Below are 21,647 nucleotides of genomic sequence, written 5' to 3'. Positions count from 1 at the left end.
TGTAGTGTTTTCTGGTGTGACCGTGTCTGGTGTTCCGACCAGACCGGTTTTTCAGACACGGGTCCTGATGTGGTGTAGTGTGGTGTGTTTTAGTGTGTTCCGGTCTGGTGTTCTGTGCTGTGACCCGGTCATCTGATACCGGTTCTCGTGTGGTTTCGTTTGGTGTTTCCTGGTGTGGTCAGTGTACCATTCGATTTGGTGTGGTTGGTGTACTGTACAATGTCTTTATAGAGATGCTGTGAGTTTGGACATACTATCGTGAGCAAAAACCAAATAGATCCCTGTGAGCGCACACCAAATGGTGTAAAACTGTAAGCACTCCTGATGTCGAGACAGGTGCACTAACATCCACCGTTCTCGCTGTGCCGGTCTTGACGGCACGAGCATTTTATAAGTGGCACCTGCACACAGTTAGGCATAGTTTGGCACACACTCGCAGCGTCATAATTTTTTACGGTTGTACGCTGGAGCATGCACATAACCACATCAATTGTGTTCTTGCCGAAGATAAAGAAAAAGCATGTACAGAAAGAAAAAATGCTCACATTTGCTCAAAAGCATCCTTAGCTTTATTGGTAGACAAAATTGGCAGTACAGTCAAGCTAGAGGCCGCTTACATCGTAGCATGCATCTTTTCTGAGAAAGTCGAAAATGTTGCATTTCCCTCACAGCAGCTTGACTCCAGCTGTGTATGCCCAATACCTGAAGAACAACAGAACAAAATCGCAAATTTGTGTGAAGTACACTATACTAATCACAGCACAAAGGCAACTAGCAAATCCTACCATTAAATTTAGCTCAGTGGTGCAAACATGTACTACACATTTAATACGACTCTCAATGCCTCTGCAGTAAACCAAGTGAGTCTTCTGCTTTATAGTAAATCAATGCTACTCACATAAAGCACCCCACTTGCATTAAGTTGATTGAAATCAGTTGCTGGATGAGCTAATATTTCATAATTTCATTCGCACAGTGTGACGATGCATACACGGAAAGGCGACGCCAAAAAACGCTTTGTGGTGCGTCCCCCTTGCCCTTGTTCGTCATCATGCTGTGTGAATGAAAGTGTGAATTATTGCGTTGTGTTTTTTTGCATTCATAGCCAATTGCACATGTTTACACCACAGCTGGGTACGCCCACTTCATTACCTGAATTCCTACCAAATATTTAGCGTTGCATCTGATATTGAGCATGACAGCCCTTCTAATACAAAATCAAGCTTTCTTAGACAATGAACAGCACTCTAGCATTTCGGGTAATTTCATTCATTATCAGACTCAGAGATTCTATTACTTCGTAACCTAGAAAAATAAATTACCACGGAAATTCTACTGCTGCAGAAAACAAAAAATTAAGAGCGATTAAGGCATTAGAGAAATGATTAGAAGATGCCTGTAAAGATGGGCACAAAAATGAGAAAAGCTACAGTTCCAGTAAAAACAAAAGATTTGATGTGATTGCAATTCAGGGTGACAAAATCCATGTATTGAGACTTTTTATGCCCACAGGGTATACAACAGTGAAGCAACGGCTGACTGCATCTATTTAGAAGACCATTCCTCTTCATTTCTTCCAATTTTGGCAGAAAAGCATAAAAAGCAGACTGTTGAAATTTATTTTAAGCTCAATGCCACATACAAAACATCAAGGCTGGAATGTTAACGATTTGAAAGGAAACATTTCTCCCACTCAATTTCAATGAAAATTAAACAAGATGCTCTGAACCCTGGCACTTGCAAAACCACAACAGATGTGCAAAAAAAGCTGCCAGATTATTTTCTTGCTGAATGTGTTGAAACCAAATCTGCCTGAGCACACATCAGTTTTGTTTAGGTATTATCTTGCTATACACATCCTGAGCATCTGGTGCAGTTCTCTGCATGGTACCTGCAGACATTTGCACACATACAAAACCCACAGTAGATTCTGGGTACTGTGCACTATCCACTATGGTGCCTAGCACTCCCTGTCTTCCAGTGAGATGCACTTTTTTTGGTGCATTCACGCGCTAGGGTTCCAGTTACAAAAAATGTCCCAGTTGATTCCGAGTTAAGTGAATAACATAATTGCGCTTTTAGACTGACGTGGGAGAACACAGGGATGACACAAACACTGGTGTGCAAACTATCAACTGAGGTTTATTGTGGCATGTGCACATATATAAGCTTAACATGTCAAAACATAAAAAATGCATTTTAACCAGCAAATTTCCTATCATATCGTCAAGCATCAGAAAGACTTTGTCTCAGCAGACCGTTTTATGTTTGGTATCTCTTGTCCAAGAATTGCTTTTCCTGTTTGGTAAGCAAAACTGAAGGCTCACTAACACACGACCCTTCTTTTCCTGATTCCAAGCATTAGGCTTCCCACAGCTCCCTGGTTGTTTTATCTCTGGATTTGAGAACTGTGGTCTGTTGCAAGTGGGGTTCGCAGCTATCGCATCTGGCGCAATGTGCCGCCAGATTTCCAGGTGACTTAATCTGCCGGAAGTTGCGGTTATGCTCTCTGAGTCTTTCATTAAACATCTGCCCGTCTGGGCCACATATGCTCGGCCGCAAGATAGCAGTATCCTGTAAACCAATCCTTCACAGCCCTCAACGAACCTGTTTGTGTGCCTGATGCCACAAGACTTCTCTTCTCCACGACTGGTTTCTTCATTTACCTTTGCACAGACTCCCTTTAGTTTCCTTGGTGCGGAAAAAACTACTTGCACTTCATGCCTTCTGGCAACTTTTTTCAAATTATGAGAAAGTGCATGAATGTACGGTAGGAAAAAATTTGCCGAAAGGCATGAAGTGCAAGTAGTTTTTTCCGCACCAAGAAAACTGAAAGGAATGTGTGCGAAGGTAAATGAAGAAACCAGTCCTGGACAAGAGAAGTCTTGTGGCGTCAGGCACACAAACAGGTTTGTCGAGTGCTGTGAAGGCGTGGTTTACAAGATACCGCTATCTTGCGGCCGATCATACAAAATATACATTGCAAATGCACGAACTCTACATGAGAGCAAAGCATGCCCTGGATTGGTGAAACAAATTTGTATCAATGTAAGATTCTAGGCAACAGTAGGCACCCCATTCATGGCATCTGCTAAAAAGGAAGAGGGCACCTAAATGATGCTGTACAATTTAGAATTCAGCCTTTCAGTAAACTATATTTTTTCTAGTACCAGAAGGCAAAAATGAAAGGAAAGCTGCCAGCTGTCATGAGGCCTGCCACAAACAAAACCACTGAAGCGAAGCGATGCACAAACAGAAAAGAAGGGATGCACTACGTGATGACACAACACAAAATAACACAGAAAAACAGGGCACAACCGATCAATGAAAAGTGAACAACAGAAAAAAGGCAAGCAGTACTAAACACTGCTACCTTTGCAAATTGAGAGCAGTGAAATGTGCAACACCTAAAAAATTAGTTTCAAGGCCTATAAACACCTAATTTTGGTCACATTTTATTTTAATGCTGCATTAGACATGTATATTCACTGAACTTGCACAGCGTCAACACCAGACAAATGAATTAGCAAAAAAAACATCAAAACTCACCAAGATAATAACTGAGGTAATGTTTTATGTTGAAGATTCACCTTTTTTTCATTTAACACATTCAGCTTTTTTGTGCACAGGCCCTGAAGTAGTTTGCAGTAGACGGTGCTTATGTTGTACTCAGATCTAGAGGCAGTAAAAATATTGCAACTACAGTGAGAGGCTGCAGAAAAAAAGCTTACAAGGGCAGCTGTAAAGTGCAATTCATGTTTCATCTTTGAGGCGCATTCACAGCTGCACTATATAACACTGTTGATATTCTTTCGGCCAAGTGAAATAAGACGCCTTTGCTGGAGCAGCCTCGGAAGAGTGCCATGTGACACCGGCATTATTGCAGAAGAATGACATGGTTATCCTGCTATAATTGTCTATGAGGAGTGCCATGTGACCTGGGTACTAGAGAACAAAGGACAAAAGCATTGTCCTCATGCTGTAATACCACCTTAAAATGCTGCCCTGTAGCCCATTACTTCATAATGGTGTTTTTTAAAGCCTGGCTGCATTGAAGGGGGCCTCTAGTGGCTCGAGAACAGGTGGGGAGGGAACAAGAGCGGGAGAGCGAGAAAGTGGCTGAGCTGAGGCTATGCCAGTGTGCTCGTTGTTGCTGTGTAGCCTTTGAGCTGAGCGGCCAGCTCTGCACTCACTCGTGGTATGAGGGTGCGGGTGTCCCTTTTTCTTCCACCCTTTGTGTTGTGCTGTCAACTTTGCATTTTTTTCCATCTCGGCTTTAATAAAACGTGTTAATGATTCTTGTAAAAATCACCACGAAATTTTAGAAATGACAGAAGAAATGTTCCAACTACCATTAACAAAAAAAGAAAATTGGTTGCTTGCTTCAGATTCATACACTCCGTACATTCTAGTACGGGGAGTCTCAGATTCTTCGTAAGTCTTGGTAGGGGTTCTGAGGCTTGCCTAGGCCCCCCTGAATTTAAGCACTGCTTCAATCTGCGCATGAAATTGGCACTATCTGATGGTGACCTATTGAGAAGAGACACACATCTTATTTTGAATAGGGGAATGCCAATACACGCCGTCAACGTTCTGGTCCAAAACAGACATTGCAACACACTGATCTCAACACAGAGGTGAAAAAACAGATCTTAGAAAACCCAATACATACTTGTGCTCTGCAATGTACGCTGAAAGGGCACAGACAAGAGCTGCCCCCAAATCTGGACAGTCAAGACATCCTCTCCGATGAAGCTCTTTTCAGATTTCTTCACTACTGAACACCAGGCACTTCACCTGCATAACATAATTTCCAGCTGTGTATTTTTGCACCCACAATGCCTGGCATTTCCTGGTAATTAGTTGTATTGCTGGCATTTCACACAACCACAAGAAAATGTTTAAACAGCCAAACTTTAAATACATAACGCCACTTGCTGACACTAGTTTATCATGATAAGCTCTGTACTACACAGGTTATTCAAAAACACTTATTTTGAAACGGCTACGAAGCGCTCTTTTTCTAGGGCTACTTCTTCGTCAAAATCTAGCTATGATTTTTATTCACGACCGCCTGCAACTAAAAGAACTTTACAGCTGCAGGCAACGTTACCAATGTTATACCCCTGTCACACGGACACTGTAAAGGTACATTGAACTAATGCTCCATTACTCTAAGGACGAACGCGCGCTGCCACACGGACGCGCCAAAGGACACCTAGCTCAAAGGAGCTTCGAAACAAGGCAGCTCGAGTTCGTCCTTTGAGGCTTCAAGGGAGTACTCTCTCTCCCAGCGAGTTAACAGCATAAATAAATTGAGAAAAGAAACGTTCAATTTTCGTTTTATAAATTCACTTCATAAGATTAGTGGTGTTTTAAAATATAAGATCATTTGTTTTGTGGCAGTCTCACCACGCCATACTCTCGTTCCAGATATACGAGCGAGTTGGGCTCAGTGGCTCAGTGTGGCCAGCACTGTGATGTTATGCTCTGTACTTGGAAAATCGTGTCATTATTGCAGTTAAAATTGCGTTGCTTTAACATAATACGGTTATAAAGCTAATTTACTAAAAAACATGTGACATTTATGCATTTACATGTGCAGTGAGGATTGCAATTTAAATAACGCTTTTCGCCGATGAGGGCGCTAAAAAGTTCTTGCGAAGGTCGTTCCGCGACCGTGTAGCACGGACGAACTCCCTTGAAGTAGTGCTCCTTTGGGAGCGTAAAGGAGCATTAGTTCAAAGTGCCTTTAGAGTGCCCGTGTGACCGGGGTATAACACTGATGATCGAGCAGGCAGCTTCCTTTTGGGGTATCGCTGCGACGCGGCGCTCAATTCACTCAGTCGCTTGCATGCCTTGACGCATCACCCCCCTCGCACCCTGAGCTTGACAGCTGGTGTAATCAGCTCGTAGAGGTGTGTTCTAATCTTAAGACCCCACATCATAAAGACGCACATGCGCGTAGCGAATAACACAACGCGAATCAGACCGAGCGGCGTACGCTATCGGCAGTCCGCAACGGGCCGATAGTGGCGTCAAAAAACACGCGTGCAGGCAGCGCACGATCACGTCGCACGTCGAATAATAAACAGGAAGTCGGGCAACCACATTAACGAAATCCCGAAACACAGTCACACAGTTCGCTGCGACAGCGCCTTGCTGGGTGGTATCGAATTCGCATATTTACATTTAGGACTCTACGCGTGCCTGGCATTTAGCAAACGCATCTATGACAGACCACGGCGCTCGCGTAGCAACGCCTACACTGTGAACACTGACAGACCAGCATGTTGATGATTCGATGTGGAATGCCCTTTGCGGCCGCGGAAACAACCAGCGAAACACGCGCAATGCCGAAGAGAAACGAACAGGACAGGACAGAGCCTCGTCCCTTCCGTTTCTTCTCGCCTCTGTGCTCGCTCGTTTATTTCCGCGGTCGCAAATTGCACGCATTCCTGCGCTACACTATGGAAACGAACCTGGAAACGAACACTCGACGCCTTGCAGTAACCCCTTTCTTCTCTTGTTTTTCGGCTGCCACGGTTGAAGTCGAACGTGTTGTCAAGGTGAAACGGCTCCATGCTTCTTGGCGTGGTCACTTATTCACAAAGTACGCGAACGGCTGCATGCTGACACGCGGCGCAAGCTACGATAAGCAGGAAACCAAAACGCAAGTTTGAAGCAACGATTTTGAACTCAAACACAAACAGCACACGAACAGCAGCACGGACAATGGCACGGCGCGGCGTAAGGCCTAACCGGATATCGCACTGGAATGCAGAGAGAGAGAAAGGATAAAAAGGAGGGTTTGTTGTTTTCTGCCACGTGACCTAGCAGCAGCGCGCTGGATTTGAACGGCGTTGGGAAGCACGCTAGGCGCTGGCGCGGGGCTATTAGCGCTGCGCGTGTCATGGCAAATAATTACTGCGAACTGCTACAAAACTGCAGTTAGACTAAGGCGCTTTGCGCCTCCGTGTTTTAGAATGACCATAATCAGCCCCTCAAAGGCACTCGATGTTGCATTGGCGCGTCATATTCAATCTTCAGATATTTCCTGACGCCGTGTAATTCACCGTGATATTCGAAATATAATTATTTCTATATAATTAAATTATTATTTAATGGTGTGAAGTAATTGCTTACATATCTATTGTACAATTATGCTGAGCTGCTCATGATCCAAACAGCGAATTCGCTTCTGTGGGCAGTGTTACATACCCAAGAAACACCATCTCACTGATGTGCACGCTACCCACACCAGCGCTCTGATGTGCACTTTAGTCTGGTGTGCACACTAGACCACATCAAACCACCCTGGTGTGCACATAAAAACACACTAACACACTGGGATGTGCACACCAGCACAAACCAAACCAGTCTGGTGTGCACATCAAAACACACTAACACACTAGGATGTGCACACCAGCACACACCAAACCAGTCTCGTGTGCACATCAAAACGCACTAAAACTGTCTGGTGTTCACACCAGAAAACACCAGACACACCAAAACATCCTGGTGTATTTTTCAACTGGGTGTGTTCTATTTAAAACTATTCGTTGTACCGATGGCAAAGTTGCTTTAAACAACAACCTTAATGCTATTCACCAATGTTGTAGCCTTTGGTCTGTGGAATTAAACGCGCAGAGAAAAATCCGTTTTGGGGTGCCTAAAAAGAAAACGCCGTTTCAGTTGTACAAAATCAAGGAAAATCGAATAGTTCAGTCAATGGGTATAAATACCCGGGTGTCACGATAACTAATAACTTGAACTGAAGAAGGCACATTTACAAAACCTGTGCATCAGCCTTCAGGAAAATAGGTTTTCTTCGTTTTAAATTAACATCAGCTCCTTCCCATGTTAAGCTGCTTGCATTCAATACCCAATTATCAGACCTCAGCTAGAGCATGTTTGTAGCTGGAGTACGGTTGGAGTATGGTTGTATGGTTGTAAAAGGCGTAACTAAACTAGAAATGGTATAGAGAAAAGCAGTTCGTTTGATACTCAATTCATACGGCAGATTAGATTCACCATCGTCTCTAATGAGTGCCAACAACAATTTGACGTTAGAAAGCAGAAGAATGATTTCCAGGCTGCGGTTTCTGTATCTTCTCTACAGGAACCAACTTGGTGCCAGTCCACATTTGTTCATTCATCCACGTGTGGGTCGTCGAACTCTGCACTCCTACCATCACAACCTGGAACCAATCTTTGCACGCACTAACAGATTTAAGAATTCTTTTTTTTCGACGCGCTGTCACCAAGTCGAATGCACTTCCAAGAAATGTTTTTTCGCTTATAATGTAAAAGTTTTTGAAGAAGGTGTATGAGAACACCTGGGTTGATTTGTTGCTTCACTGTTTGCTGATTCACTTTTTCCCCTTTCTGCTGTATATGTTGTGTACGTACTGCACCCTGTCCGTTATATATTTACTGATTGCTTGCCAATGGTGGCGCCGAGATGCATTTTTTGTCACCTGTATTGCCTTTTTTGCTTGGTTTCAATGGCTGCAGTGTGTTTTAAACAAATAAGAGTAAAATTTGGGAATAAAATCAGGTTAATGTTTTTTTCGTGCACGGGTCATTGATTTTTATTTTCTCAGGAACCTAAATTATGAACTTGTGGCGTTATCATTCTCTCTTTTTTAATCCTATCCGAAACATTGTTCGTAAACAACGACGCATATTTTTCTAAAGTGCTCTGCGCAACATACCGACCACTGGAGTATACGAGCCGAAAGCACGTTCATGGCAAAACGCGCATAGACATCGCAAGGCATGAAACGTCGAACCTGGTCTCGGGCTTCATACATTACAGTGCTGCATAGGGACTCTTCATTTCTACAATGGCGCTGAAAACATGGCGCTCTTCTGTGAATCCACAGCTCAGCTGTAGTTGATTGGGCGCGCCAATGTGCGCCGCTCACGTAGAAGCGGGACTGCCTCCGGCGAAGACCCTGGGGCCGCCTGGGTGGCAGTGACACGACCGTGGAAGCCAGCTGGGCGAGTAGGTCGTCAGTGCTCATGGCTCGCGATGCTCTGCGGGCGCAACAGGGAGCATAGAGGTGAGTCTCGAGGGCTTACACTCTGCGTAACAAAACAGAGAGGGCACAGCCGTCCTGCGCAATTTTTACTTTTGGAAGCTGCGAAAGGGCTGGTTGGACAAGCGCACTTCTTAAGCGTACATTGCACCCTGGTAAAGTGGCTTCTTATGGTAAACAGGCTTCTTATGGTAAAGTGGGTTCTTATGCGCACCCTGGTAAAAAGGCTGGTGTGCAGCATTTGTGCAGTATATACTGTCTACTTCTTCTGGACACTTTGTGGCCGCCACTTCCATGTTGAACAAAATGCACTGGCTGCTATTATGTTGCTTATCTCTACAACAGATTTTGCTGGAACCCAATTAGGCATCCACAAATAACATTGAGAAACTGCACCAGTCAGTCGCAGATGCGCCCGTATATCTTAAAAATGAAAAATCTGCCTAGCGTCTTGGAAACCACAGTTAGTTATTGGAGAACAGATCAACAGCTGCGATGTGAAAGCCTCAGACAGAGTGATTAGGAAGAATTTCGCACAGATGAACACCATAGTTCAGTTTCTCAGCAGCTCAAAACGGGACGCTCTTTTGAAACGACTCGGCAAAAACGCATTTACACTATACTGATCTCTGCTTTTAGGATTCTTCTAATGCGTTTATCTAGGATCACTTGTGCCTTGAACTAAAGAAGATTTTGGGGATGACTACTCCTAACAAGAAAGCAATGAAGTGAAAATATGCGCAGACAATCGGCGGCAAAATATTTGCAAGAAAGCTGGCAGTTCAGGCGCACTGTACGTCACAAACATAGATGACCTACAGCATATTAACTGATTTATGCTAACTGATGACGTCCTGTTTCCTTGGAAATGAACAAGGTCTATCGGACACAAGCCGAATTAGGCGCTTTGCGCAAGAATAATTATGTCAGTCTTTCTTTCATACACATCAACGCGCAGTCGGTGCGCAACAAGGAAGAATTCTTGCACTTCCTTCTTTGGTTTTGAACCTGATGTGATTCTGATCACCAAAACGTAGTACGGGAATGAATACGACCTTCTTAGAACCCCTAGCTGCACAACGCATTTTCTCAGTAGAACCTCGCAGAGGGGAGGTGATATCATGATCATGGCGAAAGAGGAGATAAGTTGCCATCTTGTATAACGTTACACCAATGTTAGTTACGGTTTGGGTTATGGCTTATGGGGGTTTAACGTCCTAAAGCGACTCAAGCTGTGAGGAACGCCGTAGTGAAAGGCTCCAGAAATTTCGACCATCTGGGGTTCTTTAACGTGCTCAGACATCGCACAGTAAATGGGCCTCTAGAATTTCACCTCCATAGAAATTCGACCGCCGCGGCCTGGATCGAACCCGCGTCTTTCGGGTCAGGAGCTGAGCGCCATAGCCCCTTAGATACTGCGGCGGCTTGATTGTTATGATTATGAGCGCGTTCTACCCGGTTCAATAACACTGTATTTTGTACTTTACACAGATCCAGACCTCTCGGAGGCAGCACTCAAACTTCATTAATTGTATCCATGAGTACCTGGGATGGGTAAACGACGATGTGTGTCAACTGCTTCTAGTAGAAGATTTTATTCTTGACTTTATCAAAGCTTCTGTTCCACAGGTTGAACCCTGGAGAATACTAGACGCAGATTGGTTTTTAAACGTTTTACGTACCCCAGCCACCGTGCCTTTCCTAGGTGTTAATTGATGTTTTAATAAAAAAATTCATTTGTAATTATTAATATCGGGTGTCGTAAGTGGCCAGTTTCTGATAGCCTTAATGGCCACTCAGCCGACTCACACGATCGAAGCACAAAAAGACATTCCCGCAAGATTAAGAGACAAAGGTGTTCAGTCTACATACATTTCGTGTCAATATAGCAAAGACCCACTGGTACGCAATTCTAGCACAAAAGGCCCTGAAGCCACTTACAGCTGTGTTCACATGACGTTTATGAGTGTTCACGATGAACATTCTTCACGTAAATGAGTCAGGCCACCACGCAGAGCAAAAAACCGTTCATCACAAGGAAGTTCTTAAAAGAAATGCGCACGAAAAATAAATTGTAATTCGGGATAGCCCGAATACTGAGAAAAGGTGGTCTCCAGGTTGTGCACAAGACTACAACCGCTGTTGCGCTTTGCCTAGCAGCTCCCAAAGACTGGCCACGAAGAGAAAGAGCCACTGACATTATCAAAAAATTTCTTGCGCCGACTGCAACGCAACCTACATTGGCGAAACCAAAAATCTAAAAGAAAGAGTTTGGCAACTTAAAAACGACATCCGTAACTTCGCAAGAGAGCGCAATCCTGTAGCCGAAGATTCCGAAGACTCAGGCCACAAACTCAACTTCGACGAAACCAGCATCCTCGGAACTGAAACAAATTGCCAAAAAAGGCTCCTAATCGATCCTGGTGCATTCACACTACCCAGAAAAGCATCAACCACACAAAAGGAAACCTGCCCGCTGTACATGCGCAGGGACTTCACTCTGAAACTCAAAGAATAAAAGCCGCCATTGACCACCTTTCCTCAGTCTGAAAACGTGACATCCCACCGCGCCTTTCGCATCCCAGTTTTCGTTAGTTTGACCTCCTGCTCCTCTCCATGCATACTTAAAGATGCTAGCTACTGCCCCCAGTCACCCCTGAAGAAGGAGCTGAGCCGGCTCTGAAACGTTGGGCTTAAAAATTAATGTTTATGGTTGGAGATGTGTGCAGTTTATTATAAGTCTTCAAGCCCACCCAGACAAGCAAATCTGTCAAAATGTTTATTTTCAGGATTCTAATCCCGCAAACTTTTGTGCTTGACTGTACAGTCAGAGTCACCCCTGTGTAGGGCGCTGGTTTGCAAACAAATACATGCCTTGCGGCAGCCCCTAGGGTCTAGAGGCAACACCTGCGCTGAAGTAGTCCCAGACAGACCCGTAAACAATTCAGACATGATCAGTTTGCTGAGCAATCAGGGGCTACTCTCTAATGTCTGCTTTTGCAACCAGGTACACGCTGCTCGAGTGCTCTACGTAAGGGTGACGCAGACTGTACGTTCTGGGCTATCCGATCAGAGAACAAACTATTCCATCCATAGAGTTTTCCTTAACCGCAAGTTCTGGAGTGCGAGATGGTCGTTAACGGGCCACGCACCTTGGCACCCCGGGCACGTAGTTGAACCATCCGTCTCCCCTCCGCTGGGCGTCCAGCGCCTGCGCCTCGAGGTCGCCCACGACGCGTTCGACGAGGCGCACGGCCAGCAGCAGAGCGGGGTGTGACGAGGGCAGCACGGAGCCTGCGACCAGAGAGGCGGCCACAAAGCCCATGCCCAGCAGCCGGAGCCCCAGCACGCCGAGAACAGCGCAAGAGAACCTTGCCACCAGACTGGTTCCACTTTCCAGGGCACCGACCAGGCACTGGGCGCAGGCCAGGCTAAGAACACCGCCCTGCAACGAGCACCGGCTGCTTCAGGTAAGCTGTAATCGAGGGGGGGGGGGGGGTTCCACAGTAATCGTTCTTGTACCCAACACCTTTAACTGTATTTGAACTTAATGAGAAACCCTAATCGTTGATACCAATGAAGAGCTGTTTTTCTGCTGCTAGTTGTGTCAAACTCTTTCAATTACAAGAGCGCAGACGGAAGAACAGACTTGTTAGTCGTTGACTGTTGGACGAACAACACGACGAAACCTACCCATGTGTTCTTGTCTTCGCCTCTGCATTTTCTGCTCTGTACCACGCACAGGAGTATGTCGGTTAAGCGTGCTCCAGGCTGCCTTGGCTTTCTTTTTTTGGAGCACCACGCGAGCAGTTGTACTAGTTTGTTCTGCATTCGCAATTCCTTGTGTATATTTTATGGACTTCAAGTTTTTTCGGTATTAAGATGCCGGTTTATAGTCGCACGAATTGGAAAGTCGTTTTCTTTGATTGCGGCATTTCACAGTCGACCGTCGTCGCCGACAGTCTTCTTCAGTGTGTCGCATGGCATGTATTTACAGTCGTTTTCAAAAATACACGGCCCACGGCATCAGTTCGCGCAGCGCCTGCGGGGCCGAACCCCGGCGCTGCCATCTTCGCCGGATGCTCGCTGCTAGTGTGTCCTGTGTGACGACAGTCTTCGCCCTCACTCTCGCGCTTTGGCGTAATGCGCCTGATGAACTCCATGTGCGGCGTTCGCCTGTTCCGCCACTGGCGCTTGCTACGAAAGAGAGCGCCTCCATGTTCGCGAGCCTTCGCTCCAGCTCACCGCCGTCCGACTGGCTGAAGAGGCCGCCGGGATACAAGAGATGCTGGCCAGCACCTGACGCGACTACCCCATGCGGCCGGATCTCTCCTGATCCTCCTCCCTCAACTGAGGGTATGGGACAGGGGAGGTCTGGATGAGGTAGTCTCATTCTGTTGGACAATAAAGGTTTTTTCACTCACTCACTCACTCTGCGCGTGCCTCGAGTGTCGCTCGCCGTGCGCACATCGAAGCGGAAAAACGAGCGTCATGAAAAGATGCTTCCGCTTTGCCGTGCTCTCTTGCCGCGCGGCTAGAGCAGGACCAGGGTCGCGGAGCGTTGGGATACTACGCTTTGCAGTTGCGAGGTCCTGTTTGGTTTTTCAAATTTCGCTTCGCATGTATAGTTTTGGCGAAAGCGTGGTTTAAAATTTCTTTGTGCGAAACCACCCACTCTCTCACCAACACCGACTATGAATCTTGTTACTTGAACCGTTCTTCTGCCGTCGCCTAGCAACAAAAACGACCAGTTAGTTAAAAGTTACAGAAAAACATAACACACAGCTACCTACAAATTTGGCTCGACCAGCTTCGAATTCCAACGCGCCCAACAGGACGCTGACCCATCTATTTGGCCTGGCCACACCCAAAATTTTCCCATCCATAGTCCAGATCGCACCTTGCCAGATTTCGTCAAAATCGACGCCTAGCCATAATTGACCGCGCCCAACCCGACTGTGACCTCCGCCCGGCCACCCCAAAAGTGTGGCCCGGGCCATTTCCGAACTTCGACCGTGCCAGAGATGACAAAAAATGGACGCCTAGCAACAACCGACCGCGCCCAACATTACGGTGAACTTCAATTTTGTCCCGGCCACCCCGAAACTTGGGCCCGGGCAACTCCTGAAATTTTACCTTGGCATATTTAGACAAAAATAGATGTCTAGCCGTAATTAACAGCTCCAAACCGGATGGTAAACTCCAAATTTGGCCCGGCGCACTCCTGAAATTTGACCTTGGCAAATTTGGACCAAAATTGCCACACTTGGCCGTGCCCGTAACGATGGTGACCTGCATATTCGCCCCCGGTCATTTTCAAATTTTGGCCTGGGCCAAATTTTGAGGGCGCCATCGTGTTTGGCACGGTCAGATATGGCTGGACATAGATTTTGATGCAAATTGGCCAAGGTCGAATTCCATGGGTAGGCGCCATATTTCGAGGTCACCATCGTTTTGGGCGCGGCAAATTATGGCTAGAGATTGATTTTGGTCCAAATGTGCGCGGGTAAAATTTCATAAATGGCCCGGGTGTGCGGGGGTAAAATTTCATAAATGGCCCGGGCAAAATTTCTGAGGATGCCGGGTAAAATTTGGAGGCCACCGTCGGTTTGGGCGCGGTCAATTATTGCTAGACGTCGATTTTTGTACAAATCTGGCAAGGTCCAATTTCGGAGGTGGCCCGGGCCAAATTTTCGCGCCGGCCGCAAAAAAATTGGAGGTCACAGTCGAACTAGGCGTGGTCAGTTATGGCTCAACGTCTATTTTCGTCCAAATCTGGCAATGGGGAAATCACGACGGTGGGTGGGCAAATTTTCGGGGTAGCCAGGCCAAATTTGTAGGTCACCATCATGTTGTGCGCAGACGAATTCAGAGGCAGTAAAGCCAAATTTGTAGGTAACTATCTGTTATGCTTTTCTGTAACTTTTAACTAACCCATCCTTCCTGTTTCTAGGCAATAACAGAAGAACGGTCCAAGTACCAAGATTTTTGATCAGTGTTGGGGGGCGTGTCAGTGGTTTCGCACACAAAAAAAATTTAACCAAGCTTCAGCTGCAACTATACATGGGAAACGAAAGTTGAACACAGACGCAAGTCCTCGCCATTACAAAGCGTGGCATCCCAGCGCTCCGCGACCCTGGTCTTGCTGTAACGGCGTGAAGAGACAGCACGCAAAGTGGAAGCATCTTTTCATGACACTCGTTTTTCGCGCCACGATGTATGCACGGCGATATGCTGACGCACTTCTGACGCACTTCTGGGCAGAAGAGCGTCAGCATGCCCTCTATTAATCTACTTGACAGTGAGGTTGAATTCCAGGATGGCCACCTATAGGCGTCTTCAAGAATGCTTTCGATATGAAAGCACCATTTTGATGTAAAGTGGAACGGTTTCCCATTTCCTTCCGTTATTGTTTTTTGTTTGTTTTTATTCCTTTACGTTTGAATAGCTTTTACTTGCCTTGTTTTTCTCATCACTCATAATTCCACATTAGATTCACCCTTACGGTACTTTTGCCTCTTCCACCCCTCATCGTTGTTGTAGCGCGGAGCCTTGTACACTCCTGTTTTTAAGTTCCTTGCCTCTTTTTCAAGCGAAAGCTCACTACGCTAGGTTTTCAAGAGGGTAGCGTCAGTGCAGTCACGTGACAGGTGTCACGTGGCATCACGAGGATGGTCATGTCATCTACTGACGTCAGTACAACCTGCCCATCGTGGCAGGTGGCAACTTCCCTATCGGGCATTTCAGCGACGCTTTACAGACAGTCTCTTCGGCAGTGTGTGCGGCGTTTGTGAACGCAGCCATGCAGACGGAGCTTTCGCTTCTCACCAGGATTAACCAAAGTTTGAACCACAGCTAATTTTTCGTGCTCCTTTCTCTTTTAATTTTTCTTTTCATTTTAATTTTACTGGACATAGTTTCACACCTCCACACCTCCGATAACACGATGACGTGGTTTCGGACACACACGACAGTTCAGTTCAACGAGCTTTTGGGCAAGTTGGTTACTTTGCTTCCAAATAACTGCAGCGTAAAAAATTACGAGCACAAAAAAGGGGAGAAACACATACGACACGGAAAAAGCTGCTTTTTTTTTTGTCCGTGTCGTATGTGTTTCTCCCCTTTTTTGTGCTCGTAATTTTTTACGCTGCAGTTATGTGGAAGTTCAGTTCAGTTCAGCTTATTTCCTTAAAGACCCCTACTCAGGGGTATTGCCTAAAGGGTGGGACTACGGATATAATATGAGGTTATAATATAATATCATCAGCTGCGTTAACTCTTGGTGGAATCTTGATGGACAGCTAATGGCTGCGACTTTGTGGGGAAGGCCGTTCCAGTCAGGTGCTGCTCGGTCATAAAACGAGGCCGAGAATAGTGTAGTACGGGAGCGTGGACGGACAATTTGAAGCGTATGACCAGTGCGCTGAGATATGTGCATGCGGTGTACGATGTAGGGTGCTCCGTGCAATGAACTGTTGAAGAATTTGTGAAAAATGCAGAAGATAGCAATGCGCCGGCGATAGGAAAGAAGTGACAAGTTAATTTCAGCTTTCAGAGACGATAGACTGATGTCGTATGAGTATGCGGATTGAATGAATCTAACAGCGCGATTTTGAACTCGTTCGAGGTTAGCCTTCAGATAGTTTTTATGGGGATCCCACATGGCCGATGCATATTCAAGTTTAGGAATTATCAGTGACTTATATGGTAGTAGTTTCAAATCTTTTGGTGCATGGCGTATGTCGCGTTTGAGGAAACCTAACTTTTGTTGGTCGATGAAATGATGTTGACAATGTGCGTATTCCAGGATAGATTAGTTGATAGTGTCATGCCTAGGTACTTAAATATTAGCACAGATTCTATTCGTAGGTAGTCTATTGTGTAGAAAGAACGAAAAGGTGTAAGATTTTGGGTGAATGACATCAACTTACATTTGTTATGGTTAAGGGTTAATAACCACTGATAACACCATTCTTTTACACTGCTAAGGTTAGTCTGAAGAGCATTTTGGTCTAGGATGTTAGTTACTGTACGATAAATGACGCGGTCGTCAGCAAACAAACGGATTGAGGAAGACACATGCAAGGGTAAATCTTTAATGTATATTACGAAAAGATGAGCACCCAGGACGGATCCTTGTGGGAGACCTGAGGTTACGGGTAGACGACTGGCTGTTTATGAGCACAGATTGAATACGATTGGTAAGAAACTGTTCTAACCATCTTAAGACATGAGTGTGTAAATTTAGGATGGAAAGTTTTAGCAGCAAGCGTTGGAGGGATACTTTATCGAATACTTTAGCGTATTCTAAATATGCAGCGTCAGTCTGAATGTTGCAGTCAAGATTTGCATACAGGTCATGTACAAAAAGTGCCAACTGTGTTCCACATGAAAATCCTCTCCTAAATCCATGTTGTGAATGCGAAAGAAGTTGCTAGTATCTTAGACGCTTGACGCTCATTATTTGTGAGTATATGGCATGTTCCATGATCTTGCACGTCACGCTGGTTAGTAAGATGGGACGATAATGCAAAGGGGAATTTTTATTACCTTACTTGTAGACGGGAACGACCTTTCCCACCTTCCAGTCATGAGGCAAAATACCTGTAGACATTGACTGCGAAAATATGAGACACAAAAATTTTGCACAGGTATGTTTGATATTCTTTAACACTTTCGAGTTTATTTTTTTTTCAAGTGGTGTTTATTGCCTCAGGACATAAAGGTTATGAAATGATGAGTAAGAGGCTTAAATAAATGAAAAAACTTGGGCTGATCTAATGACATCAAGTAGTGAACGATGTTGTGGAACCTGTGTCCGGGCAATATAGGAATCCGTATTGTCCGGTGAGAGACCCACCGCCGCCAGGTGCCGAATTCTCGTCGGCTTCAGCGCCGGGCAAACCCACAATATGTTGTGGATATCCGCCTCACAGTCTCTGATCTTGCAGACTGGACACCCGGGGCGGGGATATCTATCTTTGAAACGCGGCCACTTGCACATCGGCTGGCCGTCCGACAACATCGCCATGAACCCATTTCTGCTTTTTACGCAGATATTGACGCTAGGAACTGCTCTGACGGACAGCGCAACGGATGAAGCAGCGTGCCGAACCTATCAGACTCACCTGATCGGAGCCTGCGCACGCGGAAAGTCATGCCGTATCGACACCAACGCCTGGACACCGCCCCCTCGCACGTCATCGTCTTCGCCCTACATAAGGAGCGGTCCGATCTGGGATTCCTTTAGTGGGCACATCGGCTGGCCGTCCGGCAACAGCGCCATGAACCCATTTCTGCTTTTTACGCAGATATTGACGCTAGGAACTGCTCTGACGGACAGCGCAACGGATGAAGCAGCGTGCCGAACCTATCAGACTCACCTGATCGGAGCCTGCGCACGCGGAAAGTCATGCCGTATCGACACCAACGCCTGGACACCGCCCCCTCGCACGTCATCGTCTTCGCCCTACATAAGGAGCGGTCCGATCTGGGATTCCTTTAGTGGGCACATCGGCTGGCCGTCCGACAACATCGCCATGAACCCATTTCTGCTTTTTACGCAGATATTGACGCTAGGAACTGCTCTGACGGACAGCGCAACAGATGAAGCAGCGTGCCGAACCTATCAGACTCACCTGATCGGAGCCTGCGCACGCGGAAAGTCATGCCGTATCGACACCAACGCCTGGACACCGCCCCCTCGCACGTCATCGTCTTCACCCTACATAAGGAGCGGTCCGATCTGGGATTCCTTTAGTGGGCACATCGGCTGGCCGTCCGACAACATCGCCATGAACCCATTTCTGCTTTTTACGCAGGTTAGTAACAAATATGGCTCTATTCGAACCAGTGATCGTTGCCTCGTCCAGCTGATGTGCCCTCACAGTGTGTGTACTTTATGTTCGCGCATTCGGAATGTTTTTGTTGATCTTCTCATGCTTTGCGGAGATGTCGAGTGTAACCCTGGGCCTGGTAATACAGCAGAGCTGCTCCAACAGTTACTCGAAGGACAAAAAGCTATTCATAACCGCTTGGATGGCATAGAAACAAAGTTAAAGCAGGTAGATGAATCCGTGTCAACTATAAAGGAATTAGGCAGTAAAATTACGGAAATGGAAAGCACCATTCAGAGCCTGGAAAAAAAACTGGTCGATCTTGAAGACAGGAGTCGCCGCAACAATGTTATCATATATGGCATGACTGAAATGGTCGATGAGACTTCTGAATCACTTTCGGAGGCAGTAGTAAACTTATTTCAAGAAAAATTAGGTGTAGAGGTGTCTTCGATAGAAAGAATTCACCGATTAGGGCGCAAACAAACCAATAAATCGCGACCAGTAAGCATTAAACTAATCGACCACCGTGAAAAAATAAACATATTCAAGAATTGCCACAAGTTGAAAGGAAAGAGCATTTCTGTATCTAACGACTTTTCCACTGCCACAAGAACTATTCGAAAATACCTCTGGGATAGCACAGCTGAGGAGAGAAAGGAAGGCAAGAAAGTAAAACTAGTATACGATAAGATTAAAATAAACGACGAAGTGTTTCAGTGGGACAGCACTCTGAAGAAAAGAGTTCCTATAATCGAAGAACGCCGCAGTTCAAAACGGTCACAATGAATTGATGATTGCTCTAATAAGACCTTCCGTTGTATCAACGTCAATGCCCGAAGCATTTTGAATAAAGTAACTGACATAGAGAGCATTGTCCTGGCACATAATCCTCACGTTGTAGTCGTGACAGAAACGTGGCTGCATCCTGATATTTATGATTGTGAAATAACACCTTGTGGTTATAACATTTTCCGGAGCGACAGAGATGGCCGCGGTGGTGGCGTTGCCATAATATACAAAGAGTCCCTGCGGATCTCAAGGTTGCCAAACATAGAGGGGTTAGAAAGTGTTATACTCAAAGTATTCCTTGAGGAATGTCATCTAATTATTGGAGGATTCTACCGTCCCCCGAATTCGAATAACATATTTCTAGAAAAGCTTAATGAATTCCTATGCCGAAATGAAATCCGCTCAGCCAATTTGTTATTGACGGGTGATTTCAACTTTCCTTCAATAAATTGGTTGCCCGATACTCCGGTGGCTCTCACTGGTGCCTCCCAACTATTTCTCGATGTAGTGTTCTTTCATAACTTGACACAACTAGTCACTGAGCCCACCCGTGTACAAAACGACTCTCAATCAGTTCTGGACCTGTTTCTTGTTTCTGACAACCTGCTACGCCGAACACCACGTGTGTCTGTCTTAGAGGGAATATCAGACCATAAAATGTCAAGTTTATCTTTGCAGTTGCGCCCTATATCAAAGCTTCAGAAGAGAGAGACAACTATCCCGATCTTCTCACGTGCAAGTGATGTCGATATCTTAGATGCACTAGACACTTCCTTTTCTTCCTTTTCCTGTTTGTACGAAACACAGAGTACCTCTGTAGAGCACATGTGGTGCTTCTTCAAAAACTTAGTTCACCGATGTTTAAGTGATTTTGTGCCAAGAAAACGGAAAATTTTGCGCACTAGCAATCCTTGGATGACAAAAGATATTGCGCGTCTGGGACGTAAGCTTAAGAAAGCGAGACAACAACACTCAAAGCATCCTTCATCGGCCACTGCAGATAAGATTTCCATGCTACGCCTGTCGTTGCGGAACGCTATCAATACAGCCAAACACCAATTCCACACTTTACGTGTGAAAAATTTCCTTGTTTCTTCTCCAAGCAAGTTCTGGCAACATCTCGCGCCACGCAAGAAATTGATTGTTGGCCTTTCTGCAGATAGCGCGGGTATGCACGACAAGTTAGAAACAGCGCAGGCGCTCAACCAGTACTTCAGCTCGATATTCACTCACGATGACGGCTGCAAGCCACATTTTTCTTCCTTTGATGATCTGGCACCAATCAGTGACATTTGCATAACTGAGGAAGGTGTGCTAGCTCTTCTGCTTAACTTGGACACAAAGAAGTCACCAGGGATTGACGAAATACCTAATGCCTTTCTGGTACGGTACGCTGAATGGTCCGCCAAATATTTAACTTTAATATTTAGGAAATCACTAAACTGCTCTGAATTGCCAAGTGATTGGAAACACGCAAAAATCACACCGATTCCCAAAGACCAACACAAATCAGCACCTTCTTCCTACCGGCCAATTTCTCTTTTGTGCACTTCAGTAAAATTGCTTGAACACATCATCTGTAAACACTTGTCTAACTTTCTCGAGGAGAACCACGTCCTTGATAATCGCCAGCACGGGTTCCGTCGCGGTCTCTCCACAGTAACGCAGCTTGTTGCAACAGTCCACGATTTAGCGGCAGCACTAGATAGGCATAATCAAGTTGATATTGTTTTTTTTTGATTTCGAGAAAGCATTCGATCGTGTGTCTCATCAAAAATTACTGCAGAAGTTAAAACCTATACTGAAACACGAGTGCCTACTCTCATGGATCGAAGCCTATCTTTCGCATAGACGTCAAAGTGTAGTTGTTGATGGTGTCCTCTCTGATGCTGTCCCAGTAGAATCCGGTATTCCGCAGGGCTCAGTCTTGGGTCCCCTTTTCTTTCTAGTATTTATTAATGACATAGTTCACAAC

At 45.6% G+C, this 21,647-nt stretch overlaps 1 protein-coding gene and 1 long non-coding RNA gene across 3 annotated transcripts in view; both read right to left on the bottom strand.

Moving 5' to 3' along the window:
• Positions 1-21,647, bottom strand: part of LOC144120327 (uncharacterized) — a 257,061-nt gene that overhangs the window by 176,869 nt on the left and 58,545 nt on the right. Inside the window, exons 5-6 of the mRNA XM_077652704.1 lie at positions 12,197-12,489; positions 8,931-9,042 (exon numbers count right to left, since the gene is read on the bottom strand). Coding sequence (XP_077508830.1) covers positions 8,931-9,042; positions 12,197-12,489 — 405 coding nt within the window. The remainder of the gene's footprint in view (positions 1-8,930; positions 9,043-12,196; positions 12,490-21,647) is intronic.
• On the bottom strand, positions 548-6,776 carry LOC144122104 (uncharacterized). Of its 2 annotated transcripts, XR_013312805.1 has the most exons (4): positions 6,483-6,776; positions 4,673-4,797; positions 3,550-3,675; positions 548-702 (listed from the first exon to the last, which is right to left on the bottom strand). It is a non-coding gene; the product is annotated as an uncharacterized LOC144122104 (long non-coding RNA). The 2 variants fall into 2 exon arrangements; XR_013312806.1 differs by lacking the exon at positions 3,550-3,675.

The sequence above is a fragment of the Amblyomma americanum genome, chromosome 2 (genome assembly GCF_052857255.1).
Source record: "Amblyomma americanum isolate KBUSLIRL-KWMA chromosome 2, ASM5285725v1, whole genome shotgun sequence".
Classification (NCBI taxonomy): Eukaryota; Metazoa; Arthropoda; class Arachnida; order Ixodida; family Ixodidae; genus Amblyomma; species Amblyomma americanum.
Note: the sequence above shows the minus strand (reverse complement) of the source record. Positions and strands in the feature narration are given on the sequence as shown.